Consider the following 18857-nt stretch of genomic DNA (forward strand, 5'->3'; position numbering starts at 1 on the left):
GACACCAGCTCTCTCATATTTATCGCTTTACTGCTGTAAATTATATCTTAGTTTAAACCGCAGCGTATTATTGGTTTGAAAAGCGGTATCAACTTTAAAAGGTTTGAAAATGTTAGCCACTTTTCGCGAAATATCACCGAGGTATGGTATTGTGACTCTCGTAATATTATTTGCGGTTTACTTCCTTGCATTCGCGCGCTGTTTCTGTCGTATTATTTTTATTGACAACGTTTTGGTGATATCCGTTAGCTCTGGCTAGTTGTTTTACGATGTTCAGCTCATTCGTTCTGTCTTCTTCATTCATAGGGACTCTAAAGGCTCTATCTATCAAAGCTCTAAAAGCAGAAAGTTTCTGGCTATTAGGATGTCAGGAATTATTTTGTATCAACACATCCGTTGTGGTTGGTTTCCTAAATATTTTAAAAACATGCCTACCATTTTGTTTCCTGATACTTAGGTCGAGAAATTGCAGTTCACCATATTTTTTCTTCTTCCACAGTGAATTCAATTTTGCCGTGTAACTCGTTAAATTGATTTACTATTTCTACAACTTCTTTTTCTTGTCCATCAATAAGAAGCAGCGTATCATCTACATAGCGTTTGTAATATAAAACTTTATGTTGAGGGTTAACGAGGAGTGTTTTTTCCAAATGATTTATAAAGATGTCTGCTGTGGTTCCAGATATACTGGAACCCTTAGCCAGTCCATCTTTTTGCATATAAAATTTATTGTTAAAAGAAAAATAATTATATTTCACAACGAATTCTAACAGTTCGATGAATTCGACTATTTCTTGCTGAGACAGTGTTTTGTACTTAAGCAAATTTTCTTTGATGACCTAAGCGGCCTCATTTACCGGCACATTCGCATAAAGGTTTATAATGTCTAGAGATACTAGGCGGGCCGTGTCAGCTATAGGCTTATCCTTAATGTCATTTATCAAAGTTGAATTATTACTGATTGAAAACTTATCCTCGAACACGAAAGATTCTTTTAAAATTTTATCGAGCATTATAGTAATTTTGCATAAAGTACTGTTTCTAGAAATCACAATTACTGTAGCAGGACAATTTTCCTTGTGTACCTTAAACTGAGATCTAAGTCGTGGAGCTTTCGGATTCATGACGGAGCAGCGTATTTTTCCTTTTTCTGTGAAGAGGAAGAAAGTCCTCTTCAATAGCTTTTTAACTCGGCTTGTACCTTTTTTGTTAAATCCATGCCTATTTCTATAATATTGTTTTCCGAAAAGAACTGAAATGTTTTATTAATGTACTGCTCTTCACTAACAATAACAATAACATTTTATTTGTCCGCTTTGGTAACGATTGCGTTATTTGAATCAAGCTTTCCGTTAATAGATGTAACAGTTTTGTAATCTTTACTATGACTCTAAGCTTTATTCGAAATTTTATTTTGTTCAGTTTTAATTGCTTTTTCTAATTTATGCCCCACATGCCCTTTTTCATTTGTATTAATTTAGCAACATCTGCTGCGATTTTTATTGCCACAACCAAATCTTTTATTACTTTTTTATTTAAAGCCGGTTGTACATTAAATTTTAGCCACTTACTATGTAAATTTAGCTCGTCATCGTTGAAAACGATATCAGTTTCGTTAACAACCCTGAGGTAAAACTTGAACCTATCTACTTGTTTCGTTCTCTCTATTCTACCATTGCTGTACTGTTGTCGTAATCTCTCTAATTTAGTATCTTGCCTGCTTTTTATTTTTACGAATTCGTGCTGTAGCCTCTCGTCTATTTCATCTATAACATTGCTCCATGTTGCACTGGATACTGCATTCGCCGCTTCTAAGTGGGCCCTAAGTAGCTGTTCGTTAATTACATCTTTTTTCTTATGGAGGAATTTTGTTTCCGTTGCCAGTCAAACTTTCTGCCCTTTCTCGATCACTATTTTACGAACATTGGTCTTGGAATTACATAATTTGACTATGATGGAATTGGGGATACATTTATACGTCACGCACGCTTTGTTAAAATTTAAATTAGCTGTTGTTTTTAACCACTTTCGCATCAGGTTTTGTACTTATAAATACACCTCAATGCTTCGCCTGGCAACTGGAAATTACGATACATAGCGTGAATAATCAGAACACACTGAATGAACAGCTAACTGTTGATACAAATAACTTTTTCAAACTTTTCACTGGTTTCTTTTAGTAACTACATTTTTAGCAATTGGCAGGATACCACCATCGTTTCATGAGGTCCGTGGAACATGTATACGTTATGTGTTTGTATAGACATCTCTGTGACTTCCTTATTTACTTGCGCGTGAGCTCACGCGCGTTTCAGTGTCGTGTTTGGCTACGTGGTGTGTGGTATCAACGAAGACGCACGGGCGGTTTACGACGATAGAGGAGAGAGCCATGTGGTTAGATGTTGAACACCATAGCCGACACCATTTTAGAGTTTTTTATTTTTTGACGACTACGTGGAGATGCACCTTGGAAGACACGGCTGCAACAAGGGAAGTAGCCACGATGTTATAATTTTATTATCAATTTTATTGTGCCTGGTGCATGTTCCATTTCAGCGAATTTTAACACGTTCTTTTACTTTTTATTATTCTGATGATGGAAGCTTGACTTCCGAAATGCGTTCATCTTAGTGTTTTCCACTATAAACAAATGGTTGAGCCGATATATTTTTTAACATTGACATTCACAAACACGACCTCTCATCCAGTATGGATAAAATCAATGGCGATAATTGTTCTGAAACCTCTGACAGTGGAGTCCAAGACGTATTGGTACTGTTTTAGCTAAGATTGTAGTGTAGACAACTACTATAGATGACAGTACTGACCAAGACAAGAGAAAAGGTCCAGTGAACTTGGGTTTTAAAATGCATACTTTAATACCAATGACCACTTATTCATCTTCGCTACTGTGAAACACATCTCGTCTATTGAACAAGTGTTCATCACCCTTGAGGGTTACATTTTAGAGTTCATGGTTAGTAGATAATTCTTTTTTGTTTTGTCTATACTATATTCTCACAAAACACGGAGAGCAAATTCAGAACTCACGTTTACCTCACTTTTTTTTTTGGATCTATACTAACATCTTTATAAGCCAGCGATCCTAAAATTGTAGCAACAACAGTACCGCTTTTGTAAGCGCCATGATCACACCAATTTCTATCACGTCATCATGTAACTCCCCTCTCCTAATCTATATCCGTTTCTTGAAAATGACGAATCAGAGAGCTTTTAAGGGAAACGTAAGACACATATTTGGAGCTCCCAATCACAGCCCAGCAGTTTAGGAGTCAATTATATTGTTTTCAAATCTATTTTAAGCTACGCCACGTAGCCAGTCAGAGAGCTCGCTAACACGTATTTTGCTCTCGCACTTACTGAAATAATTTTACCAGTCATTACACTGAAACAGACGGTTCCACCCCAGTAATTAGAAAGCCATTTTAAACAAATAGCCAGTTCACTTCTTTGTTATCTGTACCTTCCACCTGACAAAGAGCAAATTTTTGTACTTGTACCACACTAGGTGCAGGCAAAATTCAATATATCCGCATCTAACCAATTTGTATTATCTATAATCAAAGTTCGGTCTTGTACCACACTTGTGTAAGGTACAATGGACCCTCAGACTTAGAATCACCTTCTTTTGTCGTGTCTCAGTTGTTCTATATCGGAACAAAGTACACGTGATTCGGTTGTTGGCACTACTGCTGCACAGTTGGCGTCAAAATGTTATTTCCACCTCTAAAAGTCTGTGTTGGGGTCAAAATGTTATTTCCACCCCTAAAAGTCTGTGAAAAATACACATAGGTTTTAGCACACGGCGTCTCTATATTTATTACGCACTGACGCTATATTTTCCGACACTGCATAACAGTAAACTATACTAAAAGTGATGCTGAACGTTATTTTAATACAAACAACATTATTTTTGTAATATATTAGAAGTATTTCTTGCTGGCAGTATAAGCTGTCTGTAAGCTTACGTGAAGTTTCAATACAGGAATTCGTAAACTTTGAACATTAGAATTCGACTTCGAGAATGTGTTGCAAAACCTGACTGCCAGAAACTACCTTTTAAGTGTCTATCTGGTTCCCTGTCTGTTTAAAAATTCGTAATGAGAAGAATACTGTCTGAATCCAAAATTGTGAATGATGAAATTTTTAAACTGATATAATGGCCTTGGAAGAACTGAATGTTCCCTTTTTTATTATTTTTCAATTTTGGCTTACTTTTTGCGCGATGGAAACACCGTGACCCTGCTCTTATAGTGAAAGCGCTCTCTTAAACAAAAAGACAGCGCCTGCTTGGCTCCTAACAGATCTGAGTAAGTAAACATGATAACTCATACTTTGGCATGGCCTTTGGATGTGGACAAGAACTTGAGATAAACTATAACATCAAATTTGATTAGTTTTCTACACTGGAAAATTATCTCTTTCTTTGATTCATAAACAGTAATACACAAAAAACTACAGTTCATGAGTGGACGAACGTAAGTACTCTTTAAGATCAAATAAGATAATTTAACAAAAAAGGGGCTCGTGAAATGACGTTAAAAATTCAAAAAGGATTCCTTCACCCAAATTTAAACTGAAAATTATGCATGGCTGTTTATCTTCCCCAAATCTCAAGTATCAAAATGTCTAAACCAAGAATGTGTAACTACCAGCTGCCGTAATAAAGTACAAAAGCTGACATCAGTTGCCTCAAAATAAATATTCTGCTATTACTCATCGAAATAATCATAATAAAATATTCTTCGCTGAATGCTTAGTTCTCTTCTTTCCCTCAAATAATTAATCAGTAAATCAACAAGTTTCTTTCCCCACGATATAATAGTAACCGTACCACTCGGCCTATGCCGCACTACCGCACATCACCCACCACTGTCGACTAATGTGTTGCCTCATCTCACGATTAACAGTGCTCACTATCTCCCTCATGGTTGCATAGATAGTCCAAGCAAGCCTCCAGGGAGCACAGAATCTTTGATGATACCAAGCGCTTATAATTTCAAACTCTACAAAGGCTCTTATGCGTTCAAACCTTGTCTTTGAGCAATGCCAAATAATAGATAATTCCCCATGAAATTATATACAGCCCTCCCCCTACCATGATATTATCTACCGAACCCTGTCAATGCCTTTTGTTTTGTTTTTAATGTTTTGTATCAGTTAATCCGTATATTTTCGTAATACACGTGCTTGTGTATCACGAAAATATACCGTTCAACTCATAAAAAGCATTAAAATATCCCCAAAATGCATTTATAGAGGTCTGCAGATTATTTTATGATTTTTTTTTTTGGGGGGGGGGGGGGGGCTGAAGATAATTTCATGGAGAATTCTCTATTATTTGGCATTGCTCAAAGACAAGGTTTGAACACATTAAATCCTTTGTTGTAACTTAACTGTTTTATAACAGCAATATTACATATAGCTATAATATTTGTACTATTGCTGATCTAACTTTCAGGTTAACCTACAACTGGTGACAGTTGAAAGAAATCAAAGTTACGTTATTAGTTATGACAATGTCTCAACGTTATTTTCTGTAGCATTACAAAACACGCATGGCTCTACTGATATAACCTACAGGTGAAGAAGTACTTGTCGATGAACAAAGTTCAATCAGTGTGCCACACTTTAAAGAACCCAAAAATATTGTGTAAAATTTATCGAAATTCGGTCTATAATAGTACAAACAAAAATAACACTACTGATCTGATTTACAGGATAAGGTTCATCTGATGCAAAATGACTTACACTGTGGCACACTGACAGCTATATGACGCTTAAGTCAAACAAGATACTGAATAAGCAGTTTTTATGTCTGACCTTGATACACATTCATGTAAGAAAGAACGAGCTATGCTATGGTTTTAACTAACGACTGCCAACTACTTCCCAAAGTTCCCAACACACTGTAGTGGCCCTAGGATTTGGTACAGTCGCATTACTTTTAACTACCCACTTTCAGCTACATTCAGAGTCAGGCAGATATTATAGAGACACAATGCTAGGGAAAAGACAAATAACATGCAGCACAAAACAATTCTCATCCTCTGCTAATGACGTCAACTTGGACCATCTATGTAACCGTGCGGGAGATAGTGAGCACTGTTAATCGTGAGATGAGGCGACACAGTAGTCGGCAGTGGTGGGTGATGTGCGGTAGTGCGGCATAGGCCGAGTGGTACGGTTACTATTATATCCTGGGGAAAGAAACTTGTTGATTTACTGATTAATTATTTGAGGAAAAGAAGAGATCTAAGCATTCAGCGAAGAATATTTTATTATGATTATTTCGATGAGTAATAGCAGAATATTTATTTTGAGGCAACTGATGTCAGCTTTTATACTTTATTACGGCAGTTGGTAGTTACACATTCTTGGTTTAGACATTTTGAGACTTGAGATTTGGGGAAGATAAACAGCCACGCATAATTTTCAGTTTAAATTTGGGTGAAGGAATCCTTTTTGAATTTTTAACGTCATTTCACGAGCCGCTTTTTTGTTAAATGATCTCATTTGATGTTAAAGGCAACTTACGTTCGAACACTAACGAACTATAGTTAATGAAGCAAAGAAAAGGATAATTTTTCAGTATAGAAACATAGTTGTATACATGGAAGAATCCTGGAGATACTAGAAGCTATCACATTGATTAAATTATGGTAAGACAGATATTTAGGAATCAGGTTTTAAATTGCAAGACATTTCCAGGGGCAGATGTGGACTCTGACCACAATCTGTTGGTTGTGAACTGTAGATTAAAACTGAAGAAACTGCAAAAAAGTGGGAATTTAAGAAGATGGGACCTGGATAAAATGAAATAACCAGAGGTTGTAAAGAGTTTCATGGAGAGCATAAGGGAACGATTGACAGGAATGAGGGAAAGAAGTACAGTAGAAGAAGAATGGGTAGCTTTGAGGGATGAAGTAGTGAAGGCTGTAGAGGATCAAGTAGGTAAAAAGACGAGGGCTAGTAGAACTCCTCGGGTAACAGAAGAAATATTGAATTTAATTGATGAAAGGAGAAAATATAAAAATGCAGTAAATGAAGCAGGCAAAAAGGAATACAGACGTCTCAAAAATGAGATTGACAGGAAGTGCCAATTGGCTAAGCAGGGATGGCTAGAGGACAAATGTAAGGATGTAGAGGCTTATCTCACTAGGGGTAAGATAAATACTGCCTACAGGAAAATTAAAAAGACCTTTGGAGAAAAGAGAGCCACTTGTATGAATATCAAGAGCTCAGATGAAAACCCAGTTCTAAGCAAAGAAGGGAATGCAGAAAGGTGGAAGGAGTATATAGTGTGTCTATACAAGGGCGATATACTTGAGGACAATATTATGGAAATGTAAGAGGATGTAGATGAAGACGAAATGGGAGATAGGATTCTGCGTGAAGAGTTTGACAGAGCCCTGAAAGACCTGAGTCGAAACAAGGCCCCGGGAGTAGACAACATTCCATTAGAACTACTGACGGCCTTGGGAGAGGCAGTCCTGACCCAACTCTACCATCTGGTGAGCAAGATGTACGAGACAGGCGAAATACCCTCAGACTTCAAGAATATAATAATTCCAATCCCAAAGAAAGCAGGTGTTGACAGATGCGAAAATTACCGAACTATCAGTTTAATAAGTCACAGCTGCAAAATACTATTGCGAATTCTTTACAGACGAATGGAAAAACTGGTAGAAGCCGACCGCAGGAAGATCAGTTTTGATTCCATAGTAATAATGGAACACGTGAGGCAATACTGACCTTACTACTTATCTTAGAAGAAAGATTAAGGAAAGGCAAACCTACGTTTCTAGCATTTGTAGACTTAGAGAAAGCTTTTGACAATGTTGACTGGAATACTCTCTTTCAAATTCTAAAGGTGGCAGGGGTAAAATACCGAGAGCGAAAGTCTATTTACAATTTGTACAGAAACCAGATGGCAGTTATAAGAATCGTGGGGCATGAAAGGGAAGCAGTGGTTGGGAAGGGAGTGAGACAGGGTTGTAGCCTCTCCCCGATGTTATTCAATCTGTATATTGAGCAAGCAGTAAAGGAAACAAAAGAAAAATTAGGAGTAGGTTTTAAAATCCATGGAGAAGAAATAAAAACTTTGAGGTTCGCCGATGACATTGTAATTCTGTCAGAGACAGCAAAGGACTTGTAAGAGCAGTTGAACGGAATGGACAGTGTCTTGAAAGGAGGGTATAAGATGAACATCAACCAAAGCAAAACAAGGATAATGGAACGTAGTCGAATAAGTTGGGTAATGCTGAGGGAATTAGATTAGGAAATGAGACACTTAAAGTAGTAAAGGAGTTTTGCTATTTGGGGAGCAAAATAACTGATGATGGTCGAAGTAGAGAAGATATAAAATGTACACTGGCAAAGGCAAGGAAAGTGTTTCTGAATAAGAGAAATTTGTTAACATCGAGTATAGATTTAAGTGTCAGGAAGTCTTTTCTGAAAGTATTGGTATGGAGTGTAGCCTTGTATGGAAGTGAAACACGGACGATAAATAGTTTTGACAAGAAGAGAATAGAAGTATTCGAAATGTGGTGCTACAGAAGAATGCTGTAGATTAGATGGGTAGATCACATAACTAATGATGAAGTATTGAATAGAATTGGGGAGAAGAGGAGTATGTGTCACAACTTGTCAAAAAGGAAGAACCGGTTAGTAGGACATGTTGTACGGCATCAAGGGATCACAAATATAGCATTGGAGGGGAGCGTGGAGGGTAAAAATCATAGAGGGAGACCCAGAAATGAGTACACTAAGCAGATTCAGAAGGATGTGGGTTGCAGTAAGTACTAGGAGATGAAGAAGCTTGCACAGGATAGTGTAGCATGGAGAGCTGCTTCAAACCAGTCTCAGGACTGAAGACCACAACAACAACAACAGAAACCTAATCACATTTGATGTTATAATTTATTCCAAGTTCTTGTCCACATCCAAACTCCATGTCAAAGTATGAGTTATCATGTTTACATACTCAAATTTGTTAGGAGCCAAGCAAGCTTGTTTGTTTTTAAAGAGAATGCACTGCCGCAGACTTATCTCAGTTAGTGGATGGTAAGGAGATGGGGAGTCCAGGTGAGGTGGCGGTCGAGGGTGAGGCCAAGGTATTCAGGGGAAGGAGTGAGGTGGATAGGACGGCCATAAATGGCGAGGTAGAAATCATGAAGGTGGAAGGAACGGGTGGTGCGGTCTATGATGATTGCCTGGGTCTTCGAGGGTTTGTTATGGAGGAACCACCGGCTACACCAAGAGGTGAATTTTTCCATTTCGCCACCTATGGGATCTTACTTTCAGAATAGCCCTCGTATGTGATGAGGTATGTTGTTAAGGAGTGGTTTTAGTCAATGCGGCATCGAGAATATGGATACTTGGGAGGAGCAGACTGACGCTATACACTATACAACCAATTTAAAACCGAAAAGGAGTTGAAGATGAATCTAACTTAATGAATAGCTTCTACAGAGTTATGGCAGAGAAGCTAATTTACATGCGTCCATTTCGTACCAAATGCCACAGACTGCCTCTAGAGAACGCTGAGGTCGCAAATCACTCTGAGCATCTCGTTTCGTAAGATGTGGCAGGTCGTTTCTGAGCATACAGCAACCGAGGACACTACGTATGGATCTCTTCCCTGTGAGAAACACGTCCCGTGCGAGGACGGTTTAAGGGAAAGAGTAAACGTATAGCCTCTCGAAGTTCAAAGAAGAAAGGCGTAACCTCATACTCTATTATTCACTGTAAGACTGTATTGCCAGCGGCGACTACAAGCTACTTCCAAACGAAATTTAACGTCTACACACAACTAAATTATGTTGATAACGGGATTGACAGTCTTGAGCATCCATGCTAACTGCTTTGCTCTCACAGAAACATACTATCAAACAACAGACGATCCAGAGAGTCTAGCATCTTATTTGTGCCACTACCTGTGAAAAATGGAATTCCTGTTCGTTAAGAAGGACATACTGGCAGTCGTTCAACCGCCAACATAATGTGGCTATACTTTTACCTATTCCCATTTGTGTTCTGTTTATTATGTTACGACAAAATTATCAGAAATAACTTTGTTCCAGTATTATTACGTAAGGGCCCTATATATATACTCCTATCGCCTATCGCCTAATGTTCAACTGAAATCTCTATTTGGTTTTCATTCTGGTGAATGAAGTAGTAATTTAATTTATAAAAACAGTTTCAGAAACAACTCCTGGGGAACCAACAGTAGATACGGATGTAGTGGAGGTACACACTGAAGCGACAAGTCTCTCGCCACCTCCAGTATCAACAGAAGCGGCGGACAGTGCAACAGTAACACCGAACGAACCAATTCAAGACGCCGGGCGAGGTGAACACTTACCTGAAAAAGGTACGTGCGGGATAATATATCTAATCAGTTAACGATGTCAGCCACTGTGACACATCACTTTCACCCAGTTCAGGCATGCTAGTTAGGAATCCACTAGAATGACACTCGTGTGAAAGGTTTTAGGTCGCAAAGCTTAGATGATAAAATATATCTAGACGCAAATCGTGACGAAGAAATCGTTTCGGACCAGTTGAAAACGCTAGAGCACTAGAAAAATAAGAAAATCTTTTTTAGGTACACCAAGCTACTCAAGGAACACCTTCCAACGAAGCGAAGAATTAGTAGTACATTAGGAGGAAAATCCTTACGATACGGGGTTGTGGGCAAGTGGTATTAGGACTGCGTTCGCAGCACAGCGTACTGTCTTGTACACGGACTCGAACCACACATAATGCAATGTTATTACTTAAAAAATCTCAGTTTTCGATTGAAAATGTAAAACGATATATCTGTACGTTTCTACCGCTTTAACTATGTGTCTTCATCAATGACTGATTTCCATCGCATATTCGAAGGGTCATATGTCAGCGATGGAAAAACGGTTTCTTCAAATGAACTTTTCTCTGTTTTCCTGATTATCTATAGCCCTGAGTAGGCTCCCCGCAATAGGAGGAAAATTAAGTATTCTTTCAGAAAGAAAGAGAAAGAGATGCCGGTAACAACTGCGTGTCAGTTTTAGACACTTCTTCATTATCACACCTCAGAAAAAGAGAATACTGTATAGTGAGACGGAAGACAATGAAAACAGACAGTTTGCACCACCGATCAATCAATTTTCTTCAAACCGAAAGGTATGTTAGGTGATCATAATATATTCCCTTGCTAAAGAGCCGTAGTTATTGCAAGAAATGTGATTGAAGCTCTCGCGTGCAGAAGGTGACACTAATCGGAATACAGACATTACGTCACTTAAACTCCAACCCAACTGACGCAGGCTTTATATTATAATTATGTCTAGAACAGATCGAGATCACTAATTATTTGATCTCTTGGCAGGTGTTAGCCCAGGGTCCTGATATGTGCAAATATTTTTTTGTTATAATTTTTGACTCCTGTAATACTTTCACTTGGTCCGACACGGTTCTTTATCATATCCAATCACCTCAGTTGTTTTGGTGAAACCTGTCATGGGTAATGTTCCCCAGCGGTCTGTGACAGAAACAGTAAAGCTCGTTGAAATCGCTGGATCGGAGGATCCGACTTTTCCCTGTAAGACAAACTATTCACAAGGGCACAAACAGCAAGCAGTTCCAAAAGACTCGTGCTTCCCATCAAAACAACCAACGACGACCACAAAAATAAAGATAATTCACTGCAACATACTTGAGCACACCAAAATCGTTCAACACCCCGCTAATGCTAACTATTCAGCTACTTTCTCCATTTAGGAATCTACGGATTCGCTTAGAAAAGCTTTCTGACAAAATGTTACAACGAAATCAGTTCAAGTTCTACGACATCAGTTAGATTCCTTCGCTAAATAAGTCTGTGAGAAATCTCATTACGCACTGCGAGCTAACATCCAAAAGATTTTCGGGGTCACATTCGGCTCCTCTTCGTCCAAAGTGTCTTGGCTCAAATTCGCCTTGGGATTGAACCGCACGTGTCGCATTACACGCCCTAAACTAGACACTTGTAACCTTTTGCTTAAATGGTTTGGCGGAAGGAAAGTTTGCGAAATTGTACAAACATACAACATTAATATAACACATAACAATATCGGGAGCTAAATTAACGGCCCATAAATGATGCAGACCACAATGTTGCAATCTGATTACACTAATGTTTATTTATGTAGAAAGCCAACTAATAGTGAAAGTGGTCGTATTTAGAATTACTATTACACGCGAGTTCATATCCATTTGAAACAGTTCAATCATTCACAGTCTCATCGCGAATTACAAGTCCAATACTCCACATTGTTAGCTAAGCGAAAAATAAAGAGTTTACACCAGACGCGCCTCTGCTCACCGCTCAGAGACTAATCCCGCGATACCACACAACGCGAAATTTTCTAGGTCGTTTCACTTCGTAGCTACCTAAAGACCGACCGTCCGCTCTCGGGTCTCCACCAGCACTGTCCCTCTGCCCATCCCCGGCCGCGTTTCCCCCGCACCGAACATCTTCGCTCAACTTACTACGACAGTTCCCTTTCCTGAAGCCGTCCATCTAATTGACTACGGCTTATTCTACACTATTTTAAATTTTAACATATTTAAATAATCAATGCTTGACCACCTTCACGTTCTAAATAAAGTAACAATAATATTCACTACATAATAAAAGCTAAATTCTTTTACATAAAACCAATATCATGTCCTTAGCTTTGAATGCCACCACCTGTAGTCTTACACCAACGTGCTTTCTGATAAATAAATAAAGAACAGAAGTAACTATAATGCACTAAACTGTACAACAAATACAAATATTTTGTTACCTAATGATTCAATAAGGTGTCATGCCGTCACCGTTCAATGTGTTTTGTGTGGAGGAAATGATGATATGATGCTTAACTGAAAATACTGATAACTTAAATTTACTATATCTTTTAAGCAAATATAAATACAGAGCTGATATTTACAACATTTGTCATCTTAATGATGCAGTTCTATATGAAATGACGATAGTTAATATCGACCAAAGCGTTCAGATTTTAGCATTCAGGTCTCTGTTAAAAAATTCGTTAATTTCATTTTAACAGTAAATCGTAAACTATAATAGATATGACCAATATTCAAGGTTTATTGAGATCACCATGAAAATTTATGATTAAAATTACTGTGGCTTCATTCCCTGAATTACTACAGAATTAAATAGTATTCATAAATGTTTCCCTTTATGGACAATCTTAGATCTACCGTATTTAACAGAGTTACGTCTCCCTCGCTACGAACTGCTTCTTCGGGCTTTCCATATGACGTAGGTTCTCGTCTCTCTCACTCGCAAAGTACAGCGTTTAAGTCTCATTCAGCTTAATAGACGCCTGTGAATTTCCCCATCTCATGGTGAGTCTGCGCACTTTGTGGCACACGGTCCTGGGCGACAGGGTTCGTTTCACAATTCCTGAAGGCTGACTCTTGCGGCCATATATTTAAATGAAAACGAAATGCTCGTTAACTCACACTATCTTTGCACACACGCTCGATGCATCTTTGAGTGGAAGCTGATATGGGTGCTGTGCACTTGAGCAGGGCTGATGTGTGGAACCTTTAACAATTATGTTCGGGTTTCTGTTTGTAAACAGTCTGCACATTCCCCACTTTTTAATGTATCGTTGAGCGACGCATAGTTTGCCTAGTAACGTATGGTATGGTATAGATTCTGTACAACTGAGCGGTATCGAAGTGTGGAACCTATAAGAATTCGGTTCGGGAGTCCGTTTGTAAATAGTCTTCACTTTCCTCGCTTGCTACTAGTGAATCGTAGAGTCACGCGTGGTATGCCTACTGACATGGGGTAATTCAATTCTATTTCATATTTCTACATCCCCCGCCCCATGAATCACAGACCTTAGGTAGGTGGGGAGACTAGCGTGCCTCAGGGATACAGATAGCCGTACTGTAAGTGTAGCCACAATGTAGGGGTGTCTGTTGAGTGGCTAGACAAACGTGTGGTTCCTGAAGAGGGGCAGCAGCCTTTTCAGTAGTTGCAGGGGCAACAGTCACGGTGATGGACGGATCTGGCCTTGTAACACTAACCACAACGCCCTTGCTGTACTGGTACTGCGAATGGCTGAAAGTAAGTGGAAACTACAGCCGTAATTTTTCCCAAGGGCATGCAGCTTTACCGGAGGGTTAAATGATGATGACGTCCTCTTGGGTAAATTATTCCGGAGGTTCTGGAAGGGAACTACTCAGCAGGACGTTGTTATCAGGAGGAAGAAAACAGGCATTCCAACAGATCGGAACTTGGAATGTCAGATCACTTAATCCGGCAGGTAGGGTTGAAAATTTAAAAAGGGAAGTGGATAGGTTAAAGTTAGATACAGTGGGAATTTTGGAAGTTCGGTGGCCGGAATAACAAGACTTCTGGTCAGGTGAATACAGGGTTATAAATCAAAATCAAACAGGTGAAATGCAGGAATAGGTTTAATAATGAATAAAAAAATTGAAGCGCTGATAAGCTACTACGACCAGCATAATGAACGCATTATTGTATCCAAGATAGATATGCAACCAACGCCTACCACAATAGTACAAGTTTATATGCCTACTAGCTCCGCAGATGAGAAGAAGATTGAAGAAATGTATGATGTGATTAAAGACATTATTGGGCTCGTTAAAGGAGATGATAATTTAATATTTATTGGGGAAAGGAAGAGAGAGACAAGTGGAAGTTGAATATGGACTGGTGGTAAGCAATGAAAGATGAAGCAGCCTGGTAGAATTTTGCGCAGAGAATAACCTAATCACGGCTAATACTTGGTTTAAGAATCACGAAAAACGGTTGTATACGTGGAACAGGCCTGGAGACAAACTAAGCTTTCAGACTGATTATACGATGGTAATACAGAGATTTAGGAAACAGGTATTAAATTGTAAGACGTTTCCAGGGGCAGATGTGGACTCTGACCCCAAATTGTTGGTTCTGAACTGCCGCTAAAACTGAAGAAATTGCAAAAAGTTAGGAATTTAAGGAGATGGGACCTGGATGAACTGAAAGAACCAGAGGTTGTAAAGAGTTTCAGAGAGTGAATTAGGGAACGATTGACAAGAGCATGTAATAGAAATACAGTAGACGAAGAATGGGTATCTTTGAGAAGTGAAATAGTGAAAGCAGGAGAGAATCAAGTAGGTAAAAAGACGAGGGCTAATAGAAATCAACGGGTAACAGAAGAGATATTGAATTTAGCTATCGTCTCAAATATATATATATATGTCTCAAATGAGATCGACGGGAAGCGCAAAATAGCTAAGCAGGGATGGATAGAGGATAAATGTAAAGAGGCAAAGGCATATATCACTAGGGTAAGATAGATACTGCCTACAGGAAAATTAAAGTGACCTTCGGACGAAAGGGAACCAACTGTATGAATATCAAGAGCTCCGGTGGAAAACTAGTTTTAAGCAAAGAAGGGAAAGAAGAAACTTGGAAGGAGTATATAGAGGATCTAATACATGGACGATGTACTTGAGGGCAATATTATGGAAATGGAAGAGGACGTAGATGACGATGAAATGGGAGGTATGATATTGCGTGAATAATTTGAAAGAGCTCTGAAAGACGTAAGTCGAAAGAAAGCCCCTGGAGTAGACAACATTCCATTCCAACTACTGATAGTCTTGGGAGTTCCAGCCATGACAAAACAGTACCACATGGTGATCAACATATATGAAACAGGCTAAATACCCCCAGACTTCAAGAGGAATATAGTAATTCCCATTCCGAAGAAAGCAAGTGTTGGCAGGTCTGAAAATTACACTACTGTCGCTTTAATAAGTCATGGCTGCAAAATACTAACACGAATTCTTTACCGACGATTTGAAAAAGTGGTATAAGACGACCACGGCGAAGTTTGGATTCCGGAAAAATGTTGGAACACGGGAAGCTATACGGACCCTACGAGCTATCTTAGGAGGTAGATGAAGGAAAGGCAAACCTACGTTTCTAGCATTTAGCAATTATAGACTTAGATGAAACTTTTAACAATGTTGAGTGGAATACTCTCTTTCAAATTCTGAAGGCGATATGGGTCAAATACAGGGAGAGAAAGGCTATTTACAGTTTTTACAGAAACCAGATGGCAGTTGTAAGAGACGAGGGTCAAAAAGAGAAGCAATGCTTGAGAACGGAGTGAGACAGGGTTGCAGCCTACGCCAGATGTTATTCAATCTGTATATTGAGCAAGCAATAAACGAAAGAAAAGAAAAGTTTGGAGTAGGAATTGAAACCCATGGAGAAGAAATAAAACATTAAGGTTTGCTGACTACATTTTAATTCTGTCCGAGACAGCAAAGGACCTGTAAGAGCAGCTGACCGGAATGGGCAGTGTGCTGAAAGGAAGATATATGATGAACATCAGCAGGAGCGAAACGACGATATTGGAATCTAGTCGAATTAAATCAAGTGATGCTGAGGGAATTAGATTAGTAAATGAGACACTTAAAGTAGTAGATGAGTTTTGCTATTTGGGGAGCAAAATAACTGATGATGGTCGAAGTAGAGAAGATATAAAATGTAGACTGGCAATGACAAGGAAAGCGTTTCTGAAGAAGAGAAATTTGTTAACATCGAGTATAGATTTAAATGTCAGGAAGCCGTTTCAGGAAGTATTTGTATAGAGCGTAGCCATGTATGGAGGTGAAACATGGACGATAAATAGTTTAGACAAGAAGAGAGTAGAAGCTTTCGAAATGTGGTGCTACAAAAGAATGCTGAAGATTTGACGGGTAGATCACATAACTAATGAGGAGGTATTGAATAGAACTGGGGAGAAGAGGAGCTTGTGGCACAACTTGTCTAGAAGAAGGGATCGGTTGTTAGGACATGTTCTGAGCCATCGAGGGATCACCAATTTAGTATTGGAGGGCAGCGTGGAGGGTAAAAACCGTAGAGAGAGACCAAGAGATGAATACACTAAGCAGATTCAGAAGGATGTACGCTGCAGTACCTACTGTGAGATGAAGTAGCTTGCACAGGATACAGTAGTATGGATAGTCTCAGAACTGAAGACCGCAAGAACATTTCTACACATTTGTTTGGCCAGATATCTCACTACTGAAGTCTGTGGTCAAAATGTACCATTTTTTTCAGTTTTTGAAGTGAATCACTTGGACTTTCTCTACATTAAGAACAGGTTGACAGTCAATGCAGCACGATGATATAGTGTCTACATCTGAATATTTCTTCAGTTTTTATCAGATAGAGCTTCCTCGTTGATAACTATACAGCATATTGCATTAGCAGTAGTATATGGATTGCGTCGAGTGGCGTCTCAGGTACAGGAAGGAAGTCAACACTATTCTTCTTACTTAAATGTGATATAATTACATGTTTTAAAATTTCGAATATTTCATTAATTGCAGTACCAATTATAAAAATAACCTAAAACTACAAATTGCCGGCCTTTGTGACCGAGCGATTCTAGGTGCTTCAGTATGGAACTGCACGACCGCTACTGTCGCAGGTTTGAATCCTGCCTCGGACATGGGTGTGTGTGATGTCCTTAGGTTAGTAAGGTTTAAGTTGTTCTAAGCTTTAGGGGACTGACGACCTCAGATGTTAAGTCCCATAAAGCTCTGAGCAATTTGAACCATTTGAACTTTAGTTTGATGCTACATTTTCATCACTTGCGATATGCATGAGATTGTTATTGTTCCTATGCCATCAATGTATAACATGCACGATAACGGTTCCAATAGACAATATTACCCTAGTTTCCAGCAATTGTGTTGTTAATACCTTTCACTACTAGCAACCAGAGGGCAGTGATAGAGTAATGTCCGTGAAAACAACCTCAGTGACATTTTACTTAAAAATAAATCCTTTTTACCACTGCTCGCACATATCAAAAGAATAGGCTACAGAATTCATCCTAACGATTACGATGAACTTTTAACATACACTTTCTAGACAACAAAAATTATTCTCACCGATACCATATCAGTATTACATGGCCCAAACTCCCTCATTGAAGCCAGCCGGAGTGGCCGAGCGGTTCTAGCCATACGGTCTGGAACCGCGTGACCGCTACGGTCGCAGGTTCGAATCTTACCTCGGGCATGGATGTGTGTGATGTCCTTAGGTTAGTTTGGTTTACGTAGTTCTAAGTTCTAGGGGACTGATGATCTGAGAAGTTAAGTCCCATAGTGCCCAGAGCCATTTGAACCATTCTCTCATTGAAATTCTTCATGATTACACAAATAACGACAACAACATCCAGATGTAAAACTGAACACAGTAGACCATATCCAGCACCTATTCTACTGAACTGAGAACGTTATGGATTGGAAAGTGTAGCTTCAGATGTAACGCAAAATACAAGTATGTTAGAAGACAAGACGCTGGTTTTCTATACGAACTACGTGAAGTGTGGAATTGTATCTGGACACCTATTACTGGTCATCAGAATGAGACGTGTCCAACTTTTGCATTTATGACGACTTGAACTATGGCAGAGAGACTTTCAGTGAGGTGTCTTATTGTCTTCATCAAGAGCCGAAATCACAGAAGGTACTGATGTTGGACTCCAGGGTATGGAGCGAAATTGACTTTCAAACTGAAATAATACGTGTTCCATTCAGTTCGGTTTGGGACTCTGGGAGGACCAGTCCATTTCAGGAATATTATTAACCACAAACTATTAGCTCACTGATGCTGCTTTATGACAGGATACAATGCCACGCTGTTTCAAACAACCATCGTCTCCTACCTGTTCTTCCACAGTACATCGTATACAGCACTGTAGTATGGGTTCATGTCCGATGTCATTTTGCATGTTCTTAGGTGCGATAAAGGG

At 39.0% G+C, this 18857-nt stretch overlaps 1 protein-coding gene across 1 annotated transcript in view; it reads left to right on the plus strand.

Moving 5' to 3' along the window:
* LOC126095615 (mucin-5AC-like) overlaps positions 1-18857 on the plus strand; it is a 161988-nt gene that overhangs the window by 63486 nt on the left and 79645 nt on the right. The window contains exon 8 of the mRNA XM_049910383.1: positions 10226-10399. Coding sequence (XP_049766340.1) covers positions 10226-10399 — 174 coding nt within the window. The remainder of the gene's footprint in view (positions 1-10225; positions 10400-18857) is intronic.

The sequence above is a fragment of the Schistocerca cancellata genome, chromosome 8 (assembly GCF_023864275.1).
Source record: "Schistocerca cancellata isolate TAMUIC-IGC-003103 chromosome 8, iqSchCanc2.1, whole genome shotgun sequence".
NCBI classification, from domain to species: domain Eukaryota; kingdom Metazoa; phylum Arthropoda; class Insecta; order Orthoptera; family Acrididae; genus Schistocerca; species Schistocerca cancellata.